This window comes from Solea solea, chromosome 14 (assembly GCF_958295425.1).
Source record: "Solea solea chromosome 14, fSolSol10.1, whole genome shotgun sequence".
Taxonomy (NCBI): Eukaryota; Metazoa; Chordata; class Actinopteri; order Pleuronectiformes; family Soleidae; genus Solea; species Solea solea.
The window spans coordinates 20,029,300-20,054,459 of NC_081147.1; the positions used below are offsets into that span (position 1 = coordinate 20,029,300).

The 25,160-nt window shown below is 40.7% G+C and overlaps 2 protein-coding genes and 1 long non-coding RNA gene across 4 annotated transcripts in view; 2 read left to right on the forward strand and 1 right to left on the reverse strand.

Annotated features, from left to right (window-relative positions):
• Nucleotides 1-4,544, forward strand: part of LOC131472610 (uncharacterized) — a 5,480-nt gene extending 936 nt beyond the window's left edge. The window contains exons 2-3 of the long non-coding RNA XR_009242108.1: nt 1,439-1,577; nt 4,442-4,544. This is a non-coding gene — a long non-coding RNA (uncharacterized LOC131472610). The remainder of the gene's footprint in view (nt 1-1,438; nt 1,578-4,441) is intronic.
• On the reverse strand, nt 1,519-13,717 carry slc9a6a (solute carrier family 9 member A6a). 2 transcript variants are annotated; one of them, XM_058649967.1, is made up of 17 exons: nt 13,031-13,717; nt 11,719-11,918; nt 11,529-11,606; nt 11,187-11,263; nt 10,894-11,006; nt 10,656-10,761; nt 9,922-9,996; nt 8,953-9,094; nt 8,162-8,267; nt 7,855-7,943; nt 7,382-7,495; nt 7,080-7,191; nt 6,810-6,963; nt 6,153-6,183; nt 5,974-6,062; nt 5,198-5,303; nt 1,519-4,699 (listed from the first exon to the last, which is right to left on the reverse strand). In XM_058649967.1, exons 1-17 carry the CDS (start codon nt 13,329-13,331, stop codon nt 4,430-4,432), a joined length of 2,163 nt encoding a protein of 720 aa, XP_058505950.1. In that variant the 5' UTR covers nt 13,332-13,717; the 3' UTR covers nt 1,519-4,429. The 2 variants fall into 2 exon arrangements, with proteins under 2 accessions (XP_058505950.1, XP_058505951.1); XM_058649968.1 differs by lacking the exon at nt 9,922-9,996 and having other exon boundaries at nt 13,031-13,712.
• Nucleotides 13,718-14,989: 1,272 nt separating this feature from the next.
• Nucleotides 14,990-24,937, forward strand: taf7 (TAF7 RNA polymerase II, TATA box binding protein (TBP)-associated factor). The gene is made up of 13 exons (XM_058650512.1): nt 14,990-15,136; nt 15,335-15,609; nt 17,686-17,762; nt 17,856-17,934; nt 18,123-18,256; nt 18,474-18,594; nt 18,733-18,791; nt 19,626-19,698; nt 20,367-20,480; nt 21,892-22,086; nt 23,393-23,505; nt 24,187-24,246; nt 24,590-24,937. Exons 2-13 carry the CDS (start codon nt 15,591-15,593, stop codon nt 24,632-24,634), a joined length of 1,089 nt encoding a protein of 362 aa, XP_058506495.1. The 5' UTR covers nt 14,990-15,136; nt 15,335-15,590; the 3' UTR covers nt 24,635-24,937.
• Nucleotides 24,938-25,160: the final 223 nt, after the last annotated feature.

The following is a 25,160-nucleotide window of genomic DNA, read 5'->3' on the forward strand; positions in this document are numbered from 1 at the left end:
ACAACATTATATGAAAATGGCTCCATCTTCTGAACCCAAAATGCTTCTGATCTGTCGGTAAACCATGACCTGACTGTAAACATGGGATTGTTTCTGTTTTATTGGCATAAACACACAAACACAGAGACTCTTTGTTACATGAGATGAAGGTCGCTCTGTGTATTGTCTTGTTTTACCAGAGCACATTTGCAAGATCAAATGCAGGTTTTATGATTTAGATTTTATGGAAGATGATAAAAACGTGTTTATATTACATCAATTGTACGTAATCTAATCAAGTTAGAGACCAATTTGTTTGATGCATTGCCACCACATTATAAATGTTTAGCTATATTTATAGTTATAGTTGTATTGTAAAGTACCTTTACTTAATATTTACAATGGTTTAACACATTTGGCACACAAGTCTGGTCGGAAAATGTGCACGAAAACAGAGTTGAGTCCCGTTTCCCATCCTGAGTTTCCCAGTAAATATATATATTATCAGTGACGCCACATTCTAAAACAGACATTCTACAGGAGAGTATAAGGAGTTTTAGGAACCTGAGCCAGGAGAAATAAAAGGGTTAAGATTTTTACATGAACACCACTCTGCTCTCACGTCTTCATTGACGAGTCTTATGTTCTATTGTTGGGTTAATTAAAGCATTGTTTGCAAAAAACGTGAGAGCAAATTGTGCATCAGTGTGGGTTGGTTTGTTGACTAGAGTATTATTTATATCAGAGTTTTGGCCAATGACTGAAAGGTTGCCAGGTGAAGGTACTCGATCTGCATTACTCATTGTTAATTGACCACATCTATAGTGTACTATAGTGTATAGCCTTTTTGTTATTGAATATGGTTTGGGCATAGTGTGAGTACAGTGTAGGACGACTGGTGGGGGATCAGAATGCACCTGGATGCTGTTGTTTTGTGTTTTTAACAGCGTGAGAGGCAGATATGGATTCCTTTTGTTCTTTTTATTTGTTTGCTTTTTGGATAATAAAACCACAGTAGACTGCCATCATCTGGAAAAGACATTGTGTTACTTTTTTGTGCAAGATATATACATATATATATGTACCCATGGTGCAATAGTAAGTTTTAGTTTTACTTCTATTTGGATTCACTGTTTTTTGACAAACTGCCACTTTAGTTTTGGGAGTTTTATTTTCACATCACAAACTGATGTAATGGCTGGAAATATGAGAGTCAGACTATCAGGCGTCTGCGGCTCCACCTGAAAACAAACCTTGACAGTTTTGTGCGAAAATAATAGCACACCGAGTTTCCCTTTTATTCTATTTTGTTTCGAGAATTAGCATTTTAAAGTTTTAATATTGAGATACAGGCTGAAGGTCATAGTGACTGAGTCCAACGACGAGGTAATTTTTTTTACTCCGTCACTTCCTTAAAAAGTTATAAAAGTCTGTAATCTTGTTTCACATGTCCCGGCAGTTGCTGCAGCTTCATCCTTTCACGACCCAGACGCCCAGTAAGAGCGGAAGCACGGAAATGAGGAGGCCGTTAACAGCAAGAAGGCTTTAATCAAAAGCACAGGCTTCTTTTTTATTGACCGTTGCACGCACAGGAACAGGTGAGTATATTTAAACAGATGTAAACAGTCAGTACCTGCAACACGGAGGAAAAGAGAGAACACAACGTCTCGCATGTTCCTCTCTCTCTAACACACACACACACACACACGCACGCACAGTCATACACACACACACACACGCACGCACACACATGGAATTTGCAGTATAAAGATAGACTGGGTCGTCTGAAAACACGGAGCACAGCAGGCCTCTTTGGTCAGCTACTTCAGACAAGATTTCCAATGGTCAAAGCCAATCACAGGTCACCATTCAGAGAACAGAGAGAGGAAAAACACACACCAGCAGAGCAGGAGGCAAATACCGAAAACCTATAGGAGCTCTTGCAGGTTTCACATTTTTTTTTTTGTCAGTTAAAGAACAGCGGCAAAACAATTCTCCTTGTATATACGTTTTTGTTTTTTTTTCTCTTTTCCCAGAGTCCACCATCTGTGGAGAATGAATGGTCATGCTCTGTTAAAGGCATGGCAACAGAACAGCGTTTAAACAGCAGCTCGTTGCACACATACACACACAAAGTACCTGTTGTTGTGTTAATGTTAACACGGGGGGGGGGTATAAGTATGACATTTCTGCCACTACACTACAGTAAATGGAAATGATTCCTTCACCAAGTAACATCAACGAAAGCAACTCAACTCTATTACGTCACCATTCATTAAACCCTGCATTAAAACTGATTATTCTTCTACAACCAAAAACCCAAAACACACGGTACGTCATAAAAAAAAGCAGCTGTTGAATAGAAAACAAAACAAAAACAGAGGGACAGAGTGCAAATCATTCAGCGTTTTCTTCTTCTTCTTCACATCATTCAGTTTCCCTTCGATAACATAAAATTCGGCAATAACAACAAAAATTCATAATGTGGTGGGAAGAATTCATCATTTCCTGGATAAAGTAATGTCAGGAGGCATGCCTGATTAAAACAAACACAAAAAAAAAAGTCAACACTTTCAATAAGAAGTTCCTGCACAGCAGAAGATAACAGTATCATCTCCAAGATACAAAGAGACGCACAGACATCGGCCTAACTCTCCTTCCTGATTCTTTTCATTCTTACATCAACTTATTTTCTCACTTGTTACTTTGGATCCATTTTAATGCACACGCCAACCTTTTTCGACTTTGTCTCATCGCGAGGGTAAACCACAAAATTGTTGTGTTCTGCTCAGTCACCAAAGACTTTCCTGGCGTCTGTCCACATCAACACAGTGTTGCCATGGTGACGTCCTATCAACATTCCCTGTTAACTAACCCCCCCCCACCGCGGTTAACAGCTGCTATACTCCACACAACCTTCTATTCCACTTGTACACCCACCAAAATAGCCTCAACGATCGACTTGAAGTAAAACTATAACTTAAAAAAGGTAACAGTAACTCTTTTTTTTTTTGTGCATCGATGCCGTTAAAAATCCTGCTGAACGATCAAGACATCAGTCCAAGAGGACGGCGGAGGACAAACGTCCCACATGTAAACAACTAGTGCTGTTCTATTCTTGCAATCCTTTAAATCATAAACTCATCACAGTACCCATAAAAAAAGGATGCACTGCATCCAGCTCTAAATACTTTTTTTAAATTCTTAATTGATTGCAAATAGATCAAACGATGATCGATCGATCGAACACAACTGCTGGAGTGATGGACAATGAAAATATTTTGGAATAACATTGGAAAAAAAGTTACTTTTCGTGTCAAATTCACAAGAAAGCAGGGTTAAGTCTCAAAAAAGAGCGCGTGTGGATGTCAACGAGTATGTGATTCAGCTTAAAATATTTCAGATCTGTTGCAAAAATAATAGAAAACACAATGTCAACTGCATTTTTTTTTTTTTTCCTTGTTAAAAAGTCAAAATGCAGGACAGAGATGGCACAGAGTCTCCTTCATTTAAATATCTTCTTTTCAAACGAGAGCGATTTGACCCGTCGAGAGCAACGTCAGCTTCTAAAATAAGTCCCTCACCGTGTCACAGTCAAAGGTCACTGGGAGAGATCCACGTCTTTCACTGCCAGATTACATTGTTACAGGTAAACAGCACAAACTGACAGCCCAAACACCCACTACCTTATATTGCTACCTTATGAATAGAGAGGTTTTTTTTGGGATTTCTTCTTTTTTTCTTTAAAAAAAGGGGAAAACGATAAGTGCACGACTGCCCACAGCCTCCACGATCCAGTTTGGGTTGCCCACACTTTAAACTACAATTCCCAGGCACTTAATTGTAACCACATGTACAGTAAAGTTGTCAACTGGGTCAGCGCGTCTCTGACACACAGAGAGAGAAGGCAGCGACAATTACACGGTCGGACCTCAACAAACAGAAAAGCCCTCGAACCTCACACACAAAGAAAACAATAAGCATCCTCAGCATGCATCATCAAAGTTATAGTACTCCTGTGATATACTGTACGTTGACAAATTAGATAGTGGTTGGTACTTGCATTTACACACAAACACATGCTGCTAGACCCCTGTGCGATGCTACAGTAAGGTGATTGGCACACAACTTTAAGCCAAACTGGGAGAAACTCTGACTTTCAAAATGAATGCCAAAGAAACCCTGCAAATAAATATGAATATATATTACAGTTCAGAAAGGTGCAGAGAACGAGCAGAACAGGAATGAGGTAGAGACAGTGATTTGCCACTGTGGGGAGGGGGGGTGAAATGTGTGGAAAAATAAGCGAGAGGAATGTTTGAAGAGAAAAACAAAGAATTCAGCGGCAGAATGAAATAGAGGAGAACACGGGCGCAGGTCTGCTGCTCGGTGGCTTGGGTCAGTGTGAGATGGGACGGTTGTCTGCGTCTGCGCTTTAAAAGACTTGTCCTCACATCCGCAGGCGGTGCTGGGGGTCGGAGAAGGGCGGCTCCGAGTCATCCATGGGCAGCACCAGGCGCGTGCCCCGCATCACCAGCTCGTGATCCCCGTACGCGAGCTCTCTGTCCAAGTCGTCGGCGCCGATGCCGGAAAAGGCTGCGCCGCCGCTGCTGTGCGCACCTGAGGCATCCGTGCTGACGGTGATGTCGCCATAGGTCAGGTTCATGTCCCTGTCCGTCAGGATGAGGTCAGAGTCGTCGTCCTTCAACTCACCTTCATTCTGGAGGAGGGGGGGTGGGGGGGGTGGGGGGGGGTGTCAGATACAGATGAAGAAAAAAAAAACCATACAGAAATTAAAATTAAGATAAGAATGTGACTTGAAAAAGGGTCACTTCACTTCACCCCAAAAAATATAGATAAATGTGTTATATGATCATCAGACAGTGGATCTGAGACACACGTCTCATTCCCACAACAGAGGAAGTGGAGATGTAAAAAAAAATTCTTTATAACGACTGAATAAATATGTTTGCTTATTTTCTTTTCCGTACATGCCTGATAAAAGTAAACCTTTTCAGATGAGCCTTTGTGCTTAATGATTGATAAAAAAGAAAATTCAGACTCTTCCTGACATCTGTATAAATGTAGAAAAAGGCATATACAATGACATTGTCCTGATACTGTAAAACAAAAAAAACAAAAACACTGTTTTTCCATCACTTAATACAAGATAAAACCTTGACAAACACGGTCTGGTCAAAAATAGACCACGTCTGACCTCATAGGCCAGAGGGCTGGTGAGCAAGTGGGCGAGGGGGCCACAGCAGGGAGGCAGCGTGGCCGTGAGAGGGGGGCCACTGTGAGTCAGGATGGGCTTCAGGTAGCTGCAGAGGGGGCTCGAGTCAAGGACGCATGTTTACGTAGAAAACATGCACTGACAGAAAGAGTAAGAGGTATAGACACACACACACACACACACACACACACACAAATAACAAACCCCCAGATGATTGAGATGATTAATGAACGAATGAATGAAGCAGATAATAAAACATCAGTCGTCCTTCTACGGATCCAAAAAGACAAATTTGATGACGTAATTAAGATTAAAAAAAAACCCAGAAAACACAATGGCCTTTATGTTGCTGACACAATTATGGTGATCATTAATCTTAAAGTGTATACAAGTCACTCCCTCTGCTGTCTGACACTGTGAACTACAGCAGTCTGGTCGTCTTCGTTTATCCAACAGCAAATTTGACAACAATTTATAAAGCTGTAAAGTCAAAGTACAGAGAGTAAACTGTGCTCTAATGGTTACAAATCATTCATTTTGGCATTTAGTTGTTTTCCCCATTGTACAGAGTGAGATGTTTTTAATACTCACAATTGTAAAATCTCTACTGTTCCTCATATTTTCCTCCTAAATTAATTATGTACTGAGGGAGTGCCATAGTTTAGAAGGTGGTTACTTATGTGTCTAAAAAAAACAACAACAAAGGACAACAAAAAATGTAGTCTTTTGGCTTTTTGTCATTTCTCACTGAAGGATACTTGTGGTCAAAGGTGTACCAAATTCTGAAAAGCCAAGCACTTTCTTGTTTGGTGCTTCTTCTCTCTATCGATCCATCACTGATACTCATCTAGAAAAAAAAAAGATAATTTCCGTTATTTTCGCTCCATGTGTCAGTCTTCAGTTAAGTCCTCCGGCCTTCACAAAGTGTCTGACTCACAGAGTTATCTTGATCCGAGTCCACTCCCACTCTGCAGAGAAATAAACAAATAAAAGGAAATCGATGTAAATCACTTTCATGTGGCAACTGTTACTGCAGCGTAGTGTTGAGAAGCGAGCGTTCCCGGTTAGTTTGACTGAGCTCCATTAAGATGAAGGCGTACTTTGAAATCAGCCTCCCGCAGAAAACAGAGCAGGGTCAGAGGTTATCATGAATTCTTAATGACTGGAGTTTAAACCTGATGGGCGAGCTAAACGGGGGGGACATGAAGTCTGGACGATCAGGGAGGAACATTAATATACTTATATATGTATGTAATAATATACAATATACATAATATAATAAACAATGTTTTTATTTAGCCTAGTGTTCATTGAGCTAGTGTTTTAATAAAAGAGAATAAAATAAAATGCTGGGCCAAAATATGTAGAGCCTCTCAAAACAGGACACAGAGCAAATGTGAGCCTTCATATGAAGTCAAAACTGCCACGTTTAGATGTTTCTGTTCACCAATCTAGTAAAAAATATGATTCTAGGGGTGAAAATGCTTTTAAAAAACAATTATTGATCTATTAATATTTCAGTACTGATGCTTAATGCAAATCCACTTTGACCCAGGGACATGCAGTGTGTGACCAGGGTGGAGGGGAGACGTACCGTATGCGCTGGCAGGACAACATCTGGGTGGTGCCGCCTCCACAAACCCAAACAGTGAAGAAAACCACGAGCAGTGTGGTGGAAAACATCATCTGACGGGCGTACGTCGCGGTGTCCCTGATGGACAGGGCAAACGTCATGGCACCCCGGAGTCCTACAGAAACACAGCAAAGTGTTGCAAGCATGACAGTTTCGACGTGCGACCGACCGGGGGCATGTGGTCGCGTGACAGGAAACAGAGGTTACACTGTGAACACGATAAACACTTACCCGCAAACATCATCATGTGTTGAAAGTTGGATCTAATTTTGTTGCGTCGTCCCAGATTAAGAAGGAATGACAGAGGGTAGATGTTAGCGGCTCTTCCCAAGAACACAGCCAGCTGGGGGACAGAGGTTAAGGAGGCAAAACAAAGCTAAAACACAATACAAGAGAGGACAAGTTGCTTATTTTTTTTTATTGGTTATTAATGGTAATTTAGTGCTGCAATTCCTGAAAACCGCTGGTGTAGATTTGCCTCGACTGGTGAGTGAGAGAAAATACCGTGCCCAAGTTTCACACGCAAAAGATACGAAAGCTCCGACGACGAACATCGGATTAAAGATGTGGTTCTGGAAGGTGAACAGGGCCAGGCCCATGTAGGAGAAGATGAAGTTTTCCGCCAAGAAATTCAGCAGTTCAAACAGCTGCAACACACAAGACACACCTTTGTTGAGTGACAGTTAATGTAGTATGTCCAGCTCAAACAGAAGCTCGACATACAGTACACACGGTTTTTCCACGTTATACATGAAATTACATGAGCTTCACTAGACAATTTAATGGAACATTTTTGAACGTAAACAACAACAATAATTACTGATGTTCTCTACTACTACCACCCAGAAACAGTCGTGTAGCTTTATTACACATTTCCCTTTTTTGCTTCAACTGTTGACACGATGACAACTTTTTGCTACTTTTAAATTTAAAGACAAACACTTGAAGCATGTTGTGAAAGTGTGCAGACGGCGCAGCGGTGTTGCGACATCGCTCCAGGTCTAACCTGTTTGGTTCGGTCCTGGGACTCGGGAGACAGGTTGTTGTACGTGTAATGGGCCTGAGTGATTCCACAGAACAGCACTGCTACCACACCTGCACCACATCAGGAATAGACACAGAGGGAGGACAGTTGGAAGCATCGACACACAACAATATCATGCAGTGACAACTCAAGAACAGTCCTCAGTGCTCTTAATAATTGGGGCCATTGTATGCAAACTACTAATTAAAATGGTGTGTGTGTGTGTGTGTGTGTGTGTGTGTGTGTGTGTGTGTGTGTGTGTGTGTGTGTGTGTGTGTGTGTGTCTTACCAGTGAAACCACAAGCCTCAGCCAACAGGAATGTGCTCCATGACATGAGGAAGAAAAGCGCCGTCTCCAACAGCTGGAAATCCCTCAACTTGGTGAACTTGGTCACGTACGGACAACAGTCAAGGTGTTTAACGAAAACATTACACACCAAAAAATAAATTACCGAAATCTGCAAAGTAGTGACGTAAGGGCTGCAATGATTAATCAATTACTAAATGAACTGTTTTCGATTACGATTACGATCGTTTGAGTGTTCTCTGGCTTTTTAAATGTGAATATTCTGGTTTCTCTTTGCTCTACTATAACAGATAAGTCATTCAAACTGACTAATTTTGGTTTGTGGACAAAACATTTTGAGATTTGAGAAACAACGATCGCCATTTTCTGACATTCTATGAGCTAAACAACTAACGGAAATGATATATAAACAAAAACACATAGTGAAATCTGTGTATCCGTTCATTCTCGTCTAACTAGTTTAATCAAATGGTTCAAGTTACTTTGCAAAAACGTGCATTGTGTTATTTCGAAGCAAAACAATATAAAAAAAAAAGAAAACTGAAACACAAATAAGCAAAACGAATTAAATAAAATAATCGTCATTATCTTTAAATATATTATTTTAAGAGGATTTCTCAAAAACTGTGGACGAGTCCTATCAAGTTATTCAACGACTAACAAACAACAAACTGCACCATATCATTAATAAATAAGTATATAATTCACATAACATTGCTAACATTGATACAGTCTTGTGTTGTATGGATAAATAATAACGTAATAAAAGATATGAGAGCAGTGACGACTCCGGTGGCCACTCCCAGAGCAAACGAGCCACTGAATACACCGAGGAAAACCCCAAAAGATTTCAGCATTGCCATCACCTCGAAGGTGTGACTGTTGTCTCCTTCCGGCTGGTACGCTACTATAGACCTGACATCATACAAAAATGCAATTATTACCATGTATCTTTGAATAGAACAGCTTACTACTGTATAAACCAGGGGGCCTTCACATAAAGAAAGACATGTTTTTCGACGAGAGAAAGGGGGAAAAAATCATTCTGCCAGTAGAGAAAGTGAAAGGAGACCACAGAGCTTATATCTTGCAATGTTTTGAAAAAGTCCAGGAACCAGTAACACAACAAATCTGCACACAGTATCCGCTTTGTAGCAACCATGCACGTGAGGAAAGACAATAAGCACCGTCACGTACACGTCTGTGCTGCACGGTAGTTAAGTGTCGACAGAGAAACATCCCTGTCAATGCATATTCATGAGAGGAGAAGAGTAAAGCACCTCTTATTAAACTAGATTCAAATAGCTTTTGAAAATAAGTGAGTCTGTTATCACTGCAGAAGTATTAAAGATTATGCAGGAAAGAATTCTTTTATTGGAGCAGTGGCAAACCTCATTTAGTTTCAAATACTACTTGAGCCAAGTCCAAAAGCAGACCTCTGCACACACACACACACACACACACACCCCCCCTGCACACTCACAAGACAAATCACTGAGCAGTTTGCCTGTAAACATTTCTGGCTTCGGGGCTTAACTTGACTTTTTTATTTTGAGAATCTCTGAATGCAATAGTGGATGTGTTCAAAAAAGTCACTGGAAACGAGCTAAAACAGACAAATGAATAATGAATCTCTCGGTTGAATAAGCGGAGAGCGCAAGAGCATCGTGCCAGTGATTTGTCATGTTGTTTCCCCCCGAGATCCCACAAACACACACAAAGCCATGCTCTACTTAGTACACCCGTTCACTGGACTGGTCTGAGACTCTCCACAGGGACTGTCCACTCTGCCGTGCCTGCCATTATAACTTATAATTCTGTGGGAATAATTCCATGTAGAGCAGGACAAAAACTAAGGGTTAGTTCATGTGCCGTGTATATAAAAATGGACGTACTCTTGTCTTCTGGTTGCAATACAAATTCTTCTTTTCAAAGATTGAGATTCACAATTTGACCAGCATCGCGACAGTTTTTGGAACCAGAAATTCAACAGCAACCATTTATTGGACAATACCTGCTGTATGTGCAGTGCTTATTCTTCTATATTCCTCTTAATGGGAACATAATTTACACAATGAACATGTTTTATTAAAGAAAACCTGAAACTGGCAATTTAAATCTTCATAAAAAGGAGGGAGTTTGCTCATTTTCCCATAGACGTTCATTCAAATGGAGTTTTCACCCCCTGGAGGCTAACTGCTAGATCCCTCCATCTGCTTCCAAGGCTTCCCTTTTCAAACTGGAAGACTACATCCATTGTTATACCGTCTCTGTTGCAACCGCAGGTTTAGCACAGCATTAATCAGCTAAAGGTCACCGGTTAATCAATCACAAGAAAGCATGACTCATACTTTCATCATTTCTCTCGGGAAAACGGTAACTTGGCAGCAGCGGCGGCTGTGCATATTCAAGACCGCATGACATAGATGCAAACTCAATGACTGTGAACGATGTCAAAAACAAGAGAGAGACTTACGAGGACAGAACCAGAGCCACGGCGTCGTTGAGCACGCTCTCTCCGAACAGCAAGGCGTACAGATCCACGTCAACCTGCAGCTCGTTGAAGATAGCCAGGACTGTCACTGCAAAACCAAGAGAAAACCAATTCATTCCTCGCCACGTTTTCATTTTTATTTGCTTGTCTTGATAGTGGGAACATGTCCTACAAGACCTGAGTGGATCCAGGTTATAATTAACATGATGAGCAAACACACCGGGGTCTGTGGCAGAGACGATGGCTCCAAAGAACAGACAGTCGGTGAAGAAAAAGTCTCCGTCCAGCTGTCCAACCTGCTTCATTAGCGTCACGCAGCCATACATCAGCAACCTGATGAAGCAACAGCAGGCAGTTTTACATAATCATGAACAACACTGACTTTGATGAGGCTAGATATTGTCCCCTGGCATAAAAAGTCTTTTTAGTTTGACATGTGGAATCAGAATGTGAAAATAAACCAAACCAAAGATGTTTGACTCTGTGTTTTCCATTTTTAATGTTCTTGCTTACCCGATAACAAAACAGGAAATGACTGTTCCCAGAAATGCATAAGCCAGGATGGATCCCATGTTACGGAAAAAGTGTCTCTGAAAGAGAGAATTACATAAACACATCAACATTTATCTACACGCTGACTCCAATTCAAGTCATTCATCTTCAGTAAACGTATCAACAACTTCAAACTACTTTATAAGATGAGATTTGAAAAGTAGATCTATTATATTATATGAAATAGAAGACATTCTTTTAATAACTAATTTAAAGTCAAACGGGTGTTAAAATCGCTTACTTTGTAATGGAGTATGTATTATGAATGAGGCAGTAGACAGAATAACTGAAATACAACTGTACCCTTTTCAGGCTGTAACCAGCATGGAAGATGATGGGCGGTAGAAGAATGTTGAAGAACACTTCAGGGTCAAAGGTAACCTGAGTAACACACGCACACATAAAAACATGATAATAACAATAATAATAACAACAACAAAGTACGAAGTTCTTAAGATCACACAAACTACTTTGTGACGAAATGCAACTGTACCTTTCGCAGCATCTCATTGTCGGCCACATCCTTCGATTCAGTGGGGTTGATCTCCCCCTTCAGTGTGTACTCATAAAATTTGCCACTGACATTGACCAGCAGGGTGGCAGGGCTCACATTAACCTGGCAACTCAGCGTGACGTTGCTAACGTCCCGGGGAACATGGATGCCGTAGCGCAAGATCACGCCAACGATTAAGCCTGAGAAAAGGGTTAACAAAGAGAAGAGAGAATCAATTCATGTCAGATTTGTATTGTGCAAAACAGGAAAAACAATCAATAGAGAAATGAAGACTAGATGACGGGGTGGTTACTCTCCTGCAGCTGCCTAAATCTGCATTTTTATTTTGGAAGAACAGATTCAGAAACTAAATGTCAAATGCTTGTGAAGTTAAGAGGGAAGTGAGAACTACAGAAACCATCGCTCCATGTTTATCAATCATGCCAGAGTTAGTGACCAAGGAGAGAGAGAGAGAGAATTAATTTGAAATTGTGGATGACATGTAGAGGATTTCATTTTCCCCAAGTGAAGAAAGGGTAATAGACTCTCCAGGACGAGGACCATCTTGTAAAATAGATTTTTAATCAGCATGTGTATTCTATCACATAATCACCAAAACATTAGAACTGAACATTAACTGTTTTCAAATTGAAATTGCGGTTTGAAAACAATGCAATTACCAAATCCATGAGGCTGCGATTTTATTGTGTCTATATGTCAATTGTCAAAATGTTAAAAACAATCCATATGTTTAAGTTCTCATCCCAGTATAGTAGTTCATATGTTGATGGTGTCTGATGTGGCACTGTTCCATTTCGTTTTAAATCTAGAACAAAGTGAAGGTTGAAATAAAGCTCAACTATGAAAAAGTTATGCAGCGAATCAAATAATTGTACAGAATCGGAATCATTCAGCCCCAATAAATAAAAAACCGTGAACAGAAATTGAAGGAATGTGCTTGGTTTGTGTCCACCAGTGAGTCGTGAGTGGGGTTTTTCCTGACAGGTGCAGGGAAAGTTTCTGTTAGTTACTTAGTGAAGGAGGAACCAGCCTTTCATGCTTGGCATGATCAGGCCACAGAGTGGAGAAGTGACATTTTGTGTTGCTGTTGTTATTGTATGGTATAGTAGTTCCCTTTCATGGCCCAGGAGGCTCAGCTCTTATTAAGGTTTCATTTACAAAACCAAGCATTGTGAAAGAGGGCGTCTGTGTAACTAAGCTTCTTAGCCCGCAGTCTCAAATGCGCCACTGGCTCGTTAAAAATGAAGTCATTTCAAACCCTAAGTACAACACGAGAGTTTCGCTCTCTCACCATAAATCATCGCCAGCCCAGTTTCGTGCAGGAACCTGAAGCGCCGGTGTTTGAAGAGCCAAATGGTGAGGATGGTGAGGGTGAGCAGCATGATGAAGATGAGCAGGTCTGCGCTGTCCTGCCTGTGGCTCGCCTCAGCCTTCTTCTCTGTCACGATGGTGTTCTCCATGGAATTGCTCTCCTCCGGAGATAATGATGATGCTCGGCACACGCAGATGCCCACAGACAGGATCACCAGCAGCAGCAGCCACAGCGTCCTCGTCGCCCTCCTCGCGCCGTTGACAGTCACTCTGAACACCATTGCGGCTCGTCGACGGCCAAACGCTGCAAAGTCGTCGTGGATAAAAAGCAAACTTTAGGGTGAAATTTTGTTTAGGGGACTGGTAATGGGGGGGAGACGACAGCAGAAAGACGACAGCAACAGCGCTATTGACTCTGACCTGGAAATGAAAACTAACATATCCAGAAATTCTACAGTGTTTCAAACTAAAAGCACCGCGTCACGATGCAGTTGCTTTTAAACCACCCATAACATATTATGCTTATTTTTGCACTATACATTACTTTTATTGAACGAAGATATACATTGTGTCGTTTTCTGGCAGTTTATTTCCGCAGATGATTAAACTAGTTACCGCAAAGTAATCTTATTTTGAAATATTCAATTGCCTTCGTGTTGGACAGGAAGTGAACCTGTATATTTACAGATGTTCTCCTTTCTATTTAATTTTTATGTGAAATCACATTTAAATTTGGATAACCTGATTTTTTTAGAAAATCCAAACGTTTATTCTCAACACTGCATGTACTACAGCAATATTACCATCATAAAAACAGCTAACTAACAATGTGTCAAAACACCATTGTACCGGAAATCCAAGACTTGAGCTTTTCTAGTCTAGCCAGCTTTACAGAAATTGAATAATAAACATGAAAGAAAAATGCAAATGGTCATACAAGCATGAAATTTAGCAATTTTTGATAAACAATCAAAAGTTGGTTGTCTTTTGTTGGTCATTGTTGTTTCTGTTTTGAAATTTGTATCGTAGTTATGATTAATAAATGTAATTATAGTTGATCAGGGTTATGTACCTGTCATATGTGAGCTTTTATGACTAGAGCAGCCATATTTTTAACATTTAACATTGTTTATTGACTTGACTCATGTTGTAGGTATCACATCATGTAATAATAACATACATTTGAACTACTTTTGGGGTGATAATTTACTTTATGGGCAAAGTAAATTGATTAGTTCAACCTGTTTTGTTTTAAAAGTAGCACAGGGTCTATGACGTTGGATCTAATTGACAAATTAATAATATTGTGTCATGTCATTGCATATTTAAGCACTACATGATGTCGTCTGCATCACAGTCAGTGTCTACTGCTTCATCTTCCACATGGGCAGGAGCAAATTCCAGCTGCCAGAGGGTGGAAGGTGGGGTAAACCCTGCATAGATCGCCAGTCCAAAACCAGGAAAAACTGTCCAAATAACGTAAATGCCAAACTGCATGTTTGTTTGGCAGTTACCCACTGCATGACTGTGGGAGGAAACAGGAAAGGATATGCAAACTCCACACAGAAAGGCACTCGGTCCAACCAGGATTCAAAACTGTTGACCTTCTTGCTGTGCGGCAACAATGCTAGTCACTGAGCCACCTTGTGTTCACATCACAGCCACTTATGAAAAATGCTATTTTTGCCATGAGTTGGATTGAGTCATACTATAACTGAACATATTTCTACCTGCTTGTTTCGTGTCACTCATCTAGACAAGTAGATATTTAATCTTGAAAGAATTTGAAGAACTATTAATATTCATATTATATTGTTGTGGCTTCCTTTTCTTTCCTTCCTTCCATTTACTTGATATACACTTGGCTTTGATCTAAATGCTAGACTTTGATGTAAAGCAAACTTATTTGTTACCTTTGGTTGTCTTTCACATTTATGTGCAATACATCAAACTACATAAAAAAATTGCTAAGTACAAATACATACACAACTACTCAATTACAAGAACACGAGTAAATGTTATTATTTACATTCCACTTCCAATCCAAGAGAGTGTGACTGGTCCGCTGAAAGTAACAGGACGCAAGGTAACCAGCCTGCTCATGGAGATTTAATGTGGTTTGTTTAGGATAGATGATTCGGGCTGTCGAAGGAGGGATGCTGTAATACTATCACTATTTAAGTAAGAGTAAATAGTAATCGATATATTAGTGCGCGGCTACAGTTGTTCTGTGATTTGTCGGGTATGGACGTGCTCGCTTTTTCACCGAAGTCCATTTTCGCAGTGGAACGTATCGACAGTGCACGACTTCTTCCTGTGGAGGGCAGCATTACGCTTCTCGGCTGCACTGCATCCTGTTTGAAATGCACCAGAAGAAGACGAAGGATCACCAGCTGGTGTGGAAACCAAACGGGACAGAACCCCAAAATTAAAAATCTGTTTCAAATCCAAATCTTTATATTTCCGCTTCTCATTTGGTGTCATGTGTTACCACTTAAACGCATCAGTGTAGCTGCGCCATCTGAATAACACAAACGAAGATGACTTCTAAAACAAAAGGTACGTACAAACCTCATAACATTGATGTAGCCTAGCTGCTAAGCTAATAGCTGGTTAGCACTCTCAATCTGTGAACCCGCTGCCAATGCTAATACAGACATTTTGAAATTAATAACTGAACTAACGAAAGAAAAATAACGGGAATATGCTTTCCTGCATGTTATCAGACAAAGTGTTATCTTAAAATAGCATCCTCTCCACTTAGCTACAGCTCTGCTACACTAGCTTTAGTGACGGTGAGATTATAAAGTGTACTGTTACATGTAATGTATTATTACTACTATTATTTACCCGACTTATCCCTGACATTAAGACATTATGCGTGTTATATTTTCATAAGATAATCAATGTATACCAAGAAACAGTACCATACACTCCCCGGTCAATTTATTAGGTACACAGGACACCTAACATTTTCTCCTTTTTTGGACTGTGTGAACCCTATAGATGGTTGTGCGTGGATATCTCAGTAGACTAGCACTCTCTGAAAGTCATTAAATCACATTTAGTTTCCGATTCTGATGCTTGGTTTGAACTTCAACATGTTGTCCTGCTGATTGAGGTTGTGCTTGTTTTCCTGTTTGCACTGAGTTACTTCATGTGATTGGCTGGTTAGATGGTTAGATTTTTTTTAATAAAGTCAATCAATAAATGGCAGCCCTAGACATGGCATAGAACAAGACAGAATATGAGTCACGTTAAAGACATTAGCAATCTTTTAATTGTTTTTATGCTTTTTTTGAGAGTAAAGTCAACAACAGACTCATTGTGCACTTTATAATTACTTACAAATGTCCTAAGAGCTCTAATTTGATCTTAATACAGTGGCATGAAAAAGTGTTACTTTGAACACGTGACTCAGTAGAAGATGAATATTAATCTTTGTTGAGTGTAGTATTTTTGTTTTTATAAATCCTTAAATAACAAGAGGAAAAATAACAGGTATTCTCCTGCAAAAGTGTCAACACCCCAAGAGATTTGAGGTCCCATAACTTTTATCAAGCTCTTAATTATCTTGTTAGGGCTATGACTTGTTGAAAGCTTATCAAAGCCTACTGCAACAACAAACCAGCCATGGTAAATGGACTGCAATTATGTAGTGCTTTTTGTGTCTTAATGACCATTAAAAGTGCTTTACTGTTAGTCATATTCTTCTATGCATACAGTGCTGTAATATAACTCTATAATACTGCTGACATAGCTATCTAGGGAAATTTGGGACTTGAGATAATTTTCCAAGTACACTTCAAAACATCAAATACTCTGATTAGTAGATGACCCACTTTACCTCAAGAGCTAAATCTGCCCCACAAAAGCTGTGGGCTCCTCTAAGTAACTGCCTAACATTCTTAAAAGAAAAAGAAAATAATTGATGCCCACAGGAGAACACTATAAGAAGATTGCATAGTGTTTCCAGCCAGCCATTTCCTCAGTTTCCAATGTAATTAAGTTAACAGCAATGGCGGCGGTCAAATTGAGGTCTTAACAAAAACAAGAAAACTTTCTGGACAAACTGCAGGAAAATTGAGCACACCCTGAAGTGGTGGTGCCTCTTTAAATTACACAGCAGGGCCAGTGTAAAAATGACCTTCATGCAAGTGTCATCCGAAGAAAACCTTTTCTGGATTCTCAAAATGATATTCAAGGATTGAAAGAGCAAAAGTTGTTAACAGTATTGCAAGTATTACCAGTTATACTTGGCAAGTAGGTATTACTATCAAATAGCTTTTTATGTTTTTGTTATTTTGAATTTCTTAAAGTTAGGAAATTAAGGAATGTTGTTTAGAACATTAAAATAAATTATCTTTAGATTGAAAATTGGGTCCCTCTCTTACATGCTTGCCTATTCAGTTTTTAATGCCACAATAAATATAAGTTGCATATGTATAAAGCTGTAGTATATCTTTTATTTTGACTAACATCACATGCTTCTATAAGATGTGTCTTTTGGATTATGGATATTATAGTTTCATGATGTGTCTTTTGGATTATGGATATTATAGTTTCATGATTACTTAAAAGGCATTACGATGTAGTATACGATGTTACCTCCTCAATCATGTGTTTTGATTCTAGTTGGCAAGACCGGCTCCAAGAATAAGGAGGATGCTCCTTATGAGCTGGAGAGCCAGTTCATCCTGAGGTTGCCTTTGGTGAGACTTGCACAAGCTCAACCTTAATATTTTGTTTTAATTGAATTTGATTGGTTGCTGAAAGTCACGTGTTTCATTTGTTTTATTTTTCAGGAGTATGCTTCAACAGTGAGACGAATTGCACAGTCTAGCAGTATGAACATGAAAGACAGACTCACCATTGAGTTGCACCGTAAGATGGTTTATCACTTACATTTGATATTCAGGTTATACATGTGTATATTTTTCTACAATTTTAGTAGTTGCATTTTTTCAGGGACATTATTTCCAAATACATGAGTGGAGGAACCTGCATGTGTACTCTTGTGTGTTGTATTACAGTGTCATTATAATCAATCACCCTGTTCCTCTTTCTTGTAGCCGATGGTCGCCATGGCATCGTGAGAGTTGACCGTGTCCCTTTGGCCTGCAAACTGGTGGATCTGCCTTGTATGATTGAGTCTCTGAAAACTGTGGACAAGAAGACATTTTATAAAACTGCTGATGTCTGCCAGGTAAACCTCTGCATGCACGTCAGTGACAATACTGTGGCAATAAGTTGGAGAACATTGGATACTTGGAGTATTTGTTCAGTGTAGGACTTTAAATAAAAAAATTTTTGTGGACATTAAAATTTAATATGTTTGCTTGTTGGTTACATCAAAAGAGTTCAGAAACCTCTGCGAAATGGTAATTACAAAGTCATTAACCATTAAATATTGCGTGGTTTAGATGCTGGTATGTTCACTAGATGGAGACCTTTACCCTCCGCTAGAGGAGCCAACTGGCACCGATCCTAAGAGCAAGAAGAAGGATAAAGACAAGGACAAGAAATTTGTTTGGAACCACGGCAGTGAGTAGACAAACATCCTCTCACAACAGCTTTTTGAGCTGATGTATTGGCACATCAGCATTTCTCGAAGTATAGTTTGCCTACCACCGCTGATTGAGCCATATTGACTTCATTAATCTTGTTGTTTTTTCTCTCCAGTCACCTGCCCCCTGAAGAACACACGCAAGAGGAGATTTCGGAAGACTGCGAAAAAGAAGGTTTGGCATTTCCATTTTCCCTTCAACACTTCTCTCCCCATCCCATCCATCCGTTAAGCATCTTGTCTGATGATCAATCTCTTTCAGAAGCTCTCTTCCAACAAGGCATTTACATTTCATAAAGAAGGAACTGTGGTGAAAGTGAAAACTAAGATTTACATATAAATAAAAGCTTTCCATCTTACTTTGCCCCAAAGGCACGTGAAAAAAGCAATTTCACTATTGCTTTGATCAAAGTGAATGTGAGTGTGCATGAGCACTGCACTTCTACTTTGTCTTTTGAATAAATCTCCCTGAAGTTGCAGAGCCATGCCATATTGATTTGGCCCCTTCTGTTTTAATCGCTAATGTGCATATTGGCATTCAGCCAGCTGCTATCTTTGTGTGTGGTGTTCTTGTATTTGTTACCTCTTTAGGACCGTTTCTGGCATAAACACTGATCTTATCAGGACCAGGAGTCCTCATGTTAAGCAAAACCTGCTCCTAATGAGGCAGAAGCTGATTCCTGAGGAACTGGTTAAGTTTGGGGCTTAGATTTTGAGTTTGTGGTTAAGTAAAGGATATTGTTATGGCATGAACTAGTTATGTAGGGCTTTGTTTAGGCTGTCCAAGTTAGAGACTTAGTTATTTTTGCACTAAACTGTAGCCGGGGAGCAATCAGGGAGTGGGTGCCTTGCTCAGTGGGAAAGACAATGCAGTGTCCTTAGAATAGTAGCTGTGCAAACCTGTGTGTGTGTGTGTGTGTGTGTGTGTGTGTGTGTGTGTGTGTGTGACTGAGAGAGAGTTGTACCATTAATACTACACATAACTTGATCTCTCTTGAACTCTCCACAGTACATTGAATCCCCTGATGTGGAGAAGGAGGTGAAGAGATTGTTGAGCACAGATGCAGACGCTGTTAGTGTTCGTATCCTTTGACACAAATAATCTACATGTCTTATCCTGGGAAGGCCAAAAAGCAGCAAGACTGTAAATAACAAGCAAACATAATGGTGTTATGTTTGAAGAGCATTTCTACTGTATTGCAGTGAATGTAACCCACAGTCATGAACTAAGCCTTTAAGAAGCGTCATATAGTTCCTACTGGTCTATTACTTAAAGACAAACATAACATCGCTTGAATCTAACATTAAGAACAGGTCACTCTTAAGCTCAAACAGGTTTCCTGACTTGACACCACCTAATCCCTTTGTGAGAGTGTTGCACTTTGCAACGATGGCTGCGAATGCTCTAATGAAACTCTCAGCTTCCCCGACAGATAAAGAAGACAGCGGGGCCACTTTGAATGGCTGCACGCTGTGTGTTAATTGAGATGGACTGTCCATTGCTGTTGCTCATAGTGAAGCAAGATCCTAATTATAGTTTGAGAGTTTGCATGCATTCAGCAGACATACATACATACGACATGATAATGAACGTTGGAGTAACGGCAGACCCCGAGGAGTTTTTTTTTTTTTTTACCCTTCATGTCTACTTCAAAGAGTGTCGAGTTTTCAGACATCACAAGTCTTTCGCTGTAGAAGTCCGAAGAGGAATCTACACACTATGTTCTAACCTTAACCCATGATGTCTAAGGATGGGAAATAATAGCAGAGGACGAGTCCAAGGAAGCAGACCAACACGGCTCTCTGGCAAACCTGGACTCCTCGCCCGGGACCTCGGGGCACAAGATGGGTCATGGGTCCTCTGGTTAGTGAAACATATTTTTTAATGCTTTTATATGTTATATAAAACCAAATTCTCCAAGATTCTATTTTGAAACCAATATTTCAAGTGAGAATAACTGTTTTGACAGCAGATTACGTGGAAAACTCTAGGCCAAGCCTACTACTGTTGCTTTGTACAATTCACAGCTAAATGCAAAAAGCAATGGTCCGTTATAGCCTAAATTAGCTGGACAGACCAAACTGCTCCTGCACCTGGATCATCTTTGGACATCAGGGGTGACCATATGTGGTGTCCAGGTGCAATTCAGAAATGAGAGCCTATTGCTCCTGCATCCAGCTCCCTCTTCTCAGCTGCTCAGACCAGTGGCAGTGCCAGTGTGCATCACAAGCAGCCAGGAGAGCATGTGTGGCTGCAGAATCATAGACCACTGGGGGCATATGTTAGCTGGGTAATTGGGTAGCTGGGGCAGGAATGGAAAATGGCAGGTGGATCATAAGGAAAAACAAGAAGACCCTGTTGTTGTCGTCACGTTTGTCGTCGCGCTTTGATTTTTGAATGTGACTCGTCGGGACTGCAGACCAGAGACTTGCAACAACATTAAGACGAGTGTGCAAGGTGGCAGCTGCATGACTGCAGCATACATGGGGAACTTCCTGGCACTACGCTTGGGCAGCAGCTACTGACGTAAAGCTGTCAAGCAGCTTGGCTTTTAGAGCGTGCTCCAAGCAGTGGCTATCATTCATTAAACAATCTGGTTATAAATTGGAAACCTTAAACCTCAGTCTAAAAATATTAGAATAACATCTTTAAAATATGTCAGTTTGTTTTAAGGCAGTTGGTTTCTGGGTAATAGTACATGGTAAAATCACTTCCTCCATTATGGGACCTTTTTTAAATGTATTGCAAATATTGGGATTAGGTGGTACATTAAATAAATACATTTCTCGGTGCTCTGTCTTGTAGAAATATAATTTGCAATGTCTAATTGCCCGGTATAGTCGGTGCTAAATGCTGCGTATACTTCTTGCTACTTCCCTCATTAACTAAGGCGTCGTCTTGTCCTGGTGGATTCTTGTTGCTTAGTAAACGCTGACGTTACAGCTCCTTTATTATGTTGATGTGTGCAGAAGAAGCATTTGCGGTTCTGTTTGGTGAATAAACCACGCCACCGTCTGTGCGTTCATGCTCCTGTGACTTTTACTTTACCACAAAGTGATAGCACAGTTTTTCTTTGCTGTGTAGCAAAGGCTTTTCATAGACTCACAAGCCTGCTACAGAGTGTTCAGTCCACTGGCTTATATCATACTAGACGTATGTCCCAAACATCTTCTGTTTTTCCACTAAGTGCTGTTGTCAAACCCAAGCAAGTGTTTAATTTCCCACAATTTTTCCCCCTGTGTCCACCACGTCAATATCAATATCCCACGAGCAGCCCAGCGTGACGAGCTGAGGGAGATCTTCAATGACATCAGCAGCTCCAGTGAGGACGAGGAGGATGAAGTGGACCGACACGAGGACGAGGACCTGAATATCATGGACACAGAGGATGATCTCGTCCGACAGCTCCAAGACAAACTGAACGAGTCTGATTCTGCGCAGCATGAGAGTGACAGAAACAACCAGATAGGTGAGTGGATATCCAGGCTTGTATACACATCTGGAATCCTGTATAAAATCAGTCTTTATCTTTTAATTTTCTGTGTATTTTTCCACATAATAGTCATCATATTTTTTTCTATAGCTATGAATTTAGCCTATCATTTTATGTCCTTTATTTGGAAACATGCACTTGTTTAATGCATGCTGGAAAGTGCGTGTGAGAGTGTGTGACTACAGTAGGTGGATGTAGTAAGAGCGTCACTGAAATCATCATTGTTCGTCTCCAACTTTGAACAAAACGTCAGAGTGAATGCAGTTTTTTTCCCCCCTTTTTTATCTTTATTTTCAGGTGACCTACTCAGCGTGACAAGTCTTTAACATTTAAGAAGTGAAGTTCACGGCCCAGAACTCGACATACTGTTTTTCTTTGACGACCAGACGTTGTCCGACATGAAATTAAATCACATCCCACTGATACTTGTCAAAGCAGAGGTCCGAAGGGACACTAACCTGATGTTTTAATCAGAACTGAGTTTCCTCAGCATTTCATACACACACACACACACACTAAATGAGTTACCGTACTTTATTGTAAATGCATGTGGTGCACTCTGCCCACTGACAGCTCTCAGCCCTCTTTCTTAACGAGCGGGTCTGATAGGTGTTGTAATCCAGCATGTAGCTCAGACAGCTGTCCAGCCTGACAGCTCAATGCCTCCTTATCAACATACATGGATCTGTCAGTAGGGAACATTATTGGTCAGCTCAACTGTATCAGTTCAACTCAGCCTTCCCTGGTGTGTCACAGTCTGGCTGAGGCTGTATCTGGCAGCTTTAGAGTTGTAATAAATGGCGCTGCACTGACTCTTCCCTGCTTGATTTTTGCATATTAGATGAGCTCCAGCAGAGGATGTGTGCAATTTATGTGGAAGATTGTTGATGGTGATGGAGCCACAGGTTTTTGTCAGACACTATCGCTTTGTCTGGATGTAATGAGAACCCTCAGTGAGGCCCAGAGCAGGCTGATTTAGTCTTGTGTTTTAGTGCTTCAACCGGCTGGCTCGTGTCCTTTTTAAATGGATTTGTTGTTCCCATTAACTGCAATTTGTCAAACCGAAATGGAGGCATCCTTGCTGTTCAGCGATCTAAGGTTCATATCATGTCCCTCTGGTTTTATGAACACAGTGTCACTTTGAAATGATGTCTCCGCGTTATTTTTCTGCGGTGTTTTCCCGTCCCGTCTTCACTGCACAACAAAGTCGAATCGTAAATTGCACATTTTTTTTATGAAGGTCTTAACATGTGAAACGGCTGCTTCCCCCCCCCCCCTGCAGTTATGGAGTTCCAGGTGCAGATCAACAGTGTTAAGGCTAAGCTACAGGATACCCGCGCACGAAAGAAACAACAGGAGGAGCTCATCATGAAAGTGGAAAACCAGGCACTCAAAGTAAGCTGTGAACACACACACACTTGTTTTTATATCTTGGTGAGGACACATCATTGACATCACGCATTCCGTAGCCCCTTAACCACCACAATTAAGTTTCAACATTAACCCTTACACTAAAAATCAAGCCTTAACCATAAAAAAGCCCACGAAATTTGTGGGGCCTACAAAAAATGTCCCCACAAAGATACACACACACAGTCATTCAGAAACGAGGTCTGCAGCAACCGAAACAAGAACATGCAGATGTAGCGTCAGTTCTCTCAACAGTGTTGTGAAAACATGAAGGACAGCCGGTTATACACAGTTTTGGAGACCATTACTTTGTTTGTACTGTCATTGTAAAGCTTTGAAAATAAATGTCTCTGCCAGACACTCTCAAGTGGAGACTTGGCAGTGATTGAGTGAAATATGAGCAGGCCTGGCCCTTTTTACATTGCCATTTTGAGCTCTCATTGCCCGGTGTTAGGGGGCCGACAAAGCCCCATCTCCAGTCGTTATTATCACAGTCGTAGAGAAAAGGTCAGCTGTCTCTGACTGGCATTCCAAGTGGCCTTTCTGTCAGAGAGGAGATAGCGACATGGGCAGCCCAGGCAGACACGCATTTAAAGTCATCGCAGTTTAATGAGGCTCAGCGTGTCGACTCGGAAACATATCCTGTTTGTCTCTGTCCTCTCACAGAACCGTTTCCAGGCCTTGTTAGATGAGATTATTCAGCAGGAGGAGCGGGAGATGGAGCAGGTAAGATACTTTTCCTCAGAAAACCTGAGGATCAGCGCTTACGGCGAGCTTTTCAGCGCTTTGCATGGATTTACCTTGTATGACTGTCAAACGCCGTGTCGTAGCCTGTTGTAGTCCTTTTTAAACACAGTTGTTTGAATTCAATCACATGCCATTTAATTTGTCAGCGGCTGCCAACGACACTGCTGCGGAGTATTGGCCACCCAGTGTCTCAGGACATTGTTTGTATTGACGAATGAAGGCAGCAAATTGATGTGAAAAGACTTGTTAATCGCCATCATCCGCTTAACTTTCAGTTACCCCCCAGGGCATCAATCACTCCTCCCATTTTCTGTTCCAACAGCTGGCCTCCCTGCAAGAGCAACTTGACTCACTGATAGAGAAGTGACCACCAGGGGGCAGCCTGCTGTCATCTTCTGACACATAGACACACACCAGGAGGAGGTCTTCATCCAGGAAGGAGGGAGTCTCTAATAACTATTGTGCTGTGTCATCCCTCTCACTTTGTCATTTTCATACTTAATGATGTTTTGTTAGGTGGACGGACTGAATTTGTTGTTACTAAATGTAAAATGAAAATATTTGGTCACCTCAAAGGTGGTGAATATCATGATTTATCAAGCTATCTGTGGTCATTTTCTATATGAAGAATAAATGATACTGAAACACAAGAGCAGTCAGCTTCTCTGTATATTGGAAATCAACATTTTTTTTTAGTAAAGTTTGTTTTTTTACTGCTTATCAGTGTTTCAATTGTCATCTGTGGCAGGATGATGTACATTTACAAATTAAAGACAAAAAAAATACCTCGCGTTGTGTAAATGTTTGTATTTTCAGCCGGTGTGGTTAAAGTAAGGATTTGGGTTAGGCTCTGCTAATCACATGGAAGCAAGTCATTTAGACATGTAGCCATG

Bases quoted from the DNA above. Each gene is read 5' to 3' on its own strand.
- taf7 (XM_058650512.1), top strand. The intron at 20,481-21,891 runs GTTAGTGAAACA...TCCCACGAGCAG, and splicing joins GATGGGTCATGGGTCCTCTG to CCCAGCGTGACGAGCTGAGG. The intron at 22,087-23,392 runs GTGAGTGGATAT...CCCCCCCTGCAG, and splicing joins TGACAGAAACAACCAGATAG to TTATGGAGTTCCAGGTGCAG.
- slc9a6a (XM_058649967.1), bottom strand. From the start codon at position 13,331: ATGGTGTTCAGAGTGACTGTCAACGGCGCGAGGAGGGCGACGAGGACG. The intron at 8,268-8,952 runs ATATCTTTTATT...TGTTGTCCGTAC, and splicing joins CCGGAGTCGTCACTGCTCTC to GTGACCAAGTTCACCAAGTT. The intron at 6,184-6,809 runs GTACGTCTCCCC...ATTTCTCTGCAG, and splicing joins TTGTCCTGCCAGCGCATACG to AGTGGGAGTGGACTCGGATC.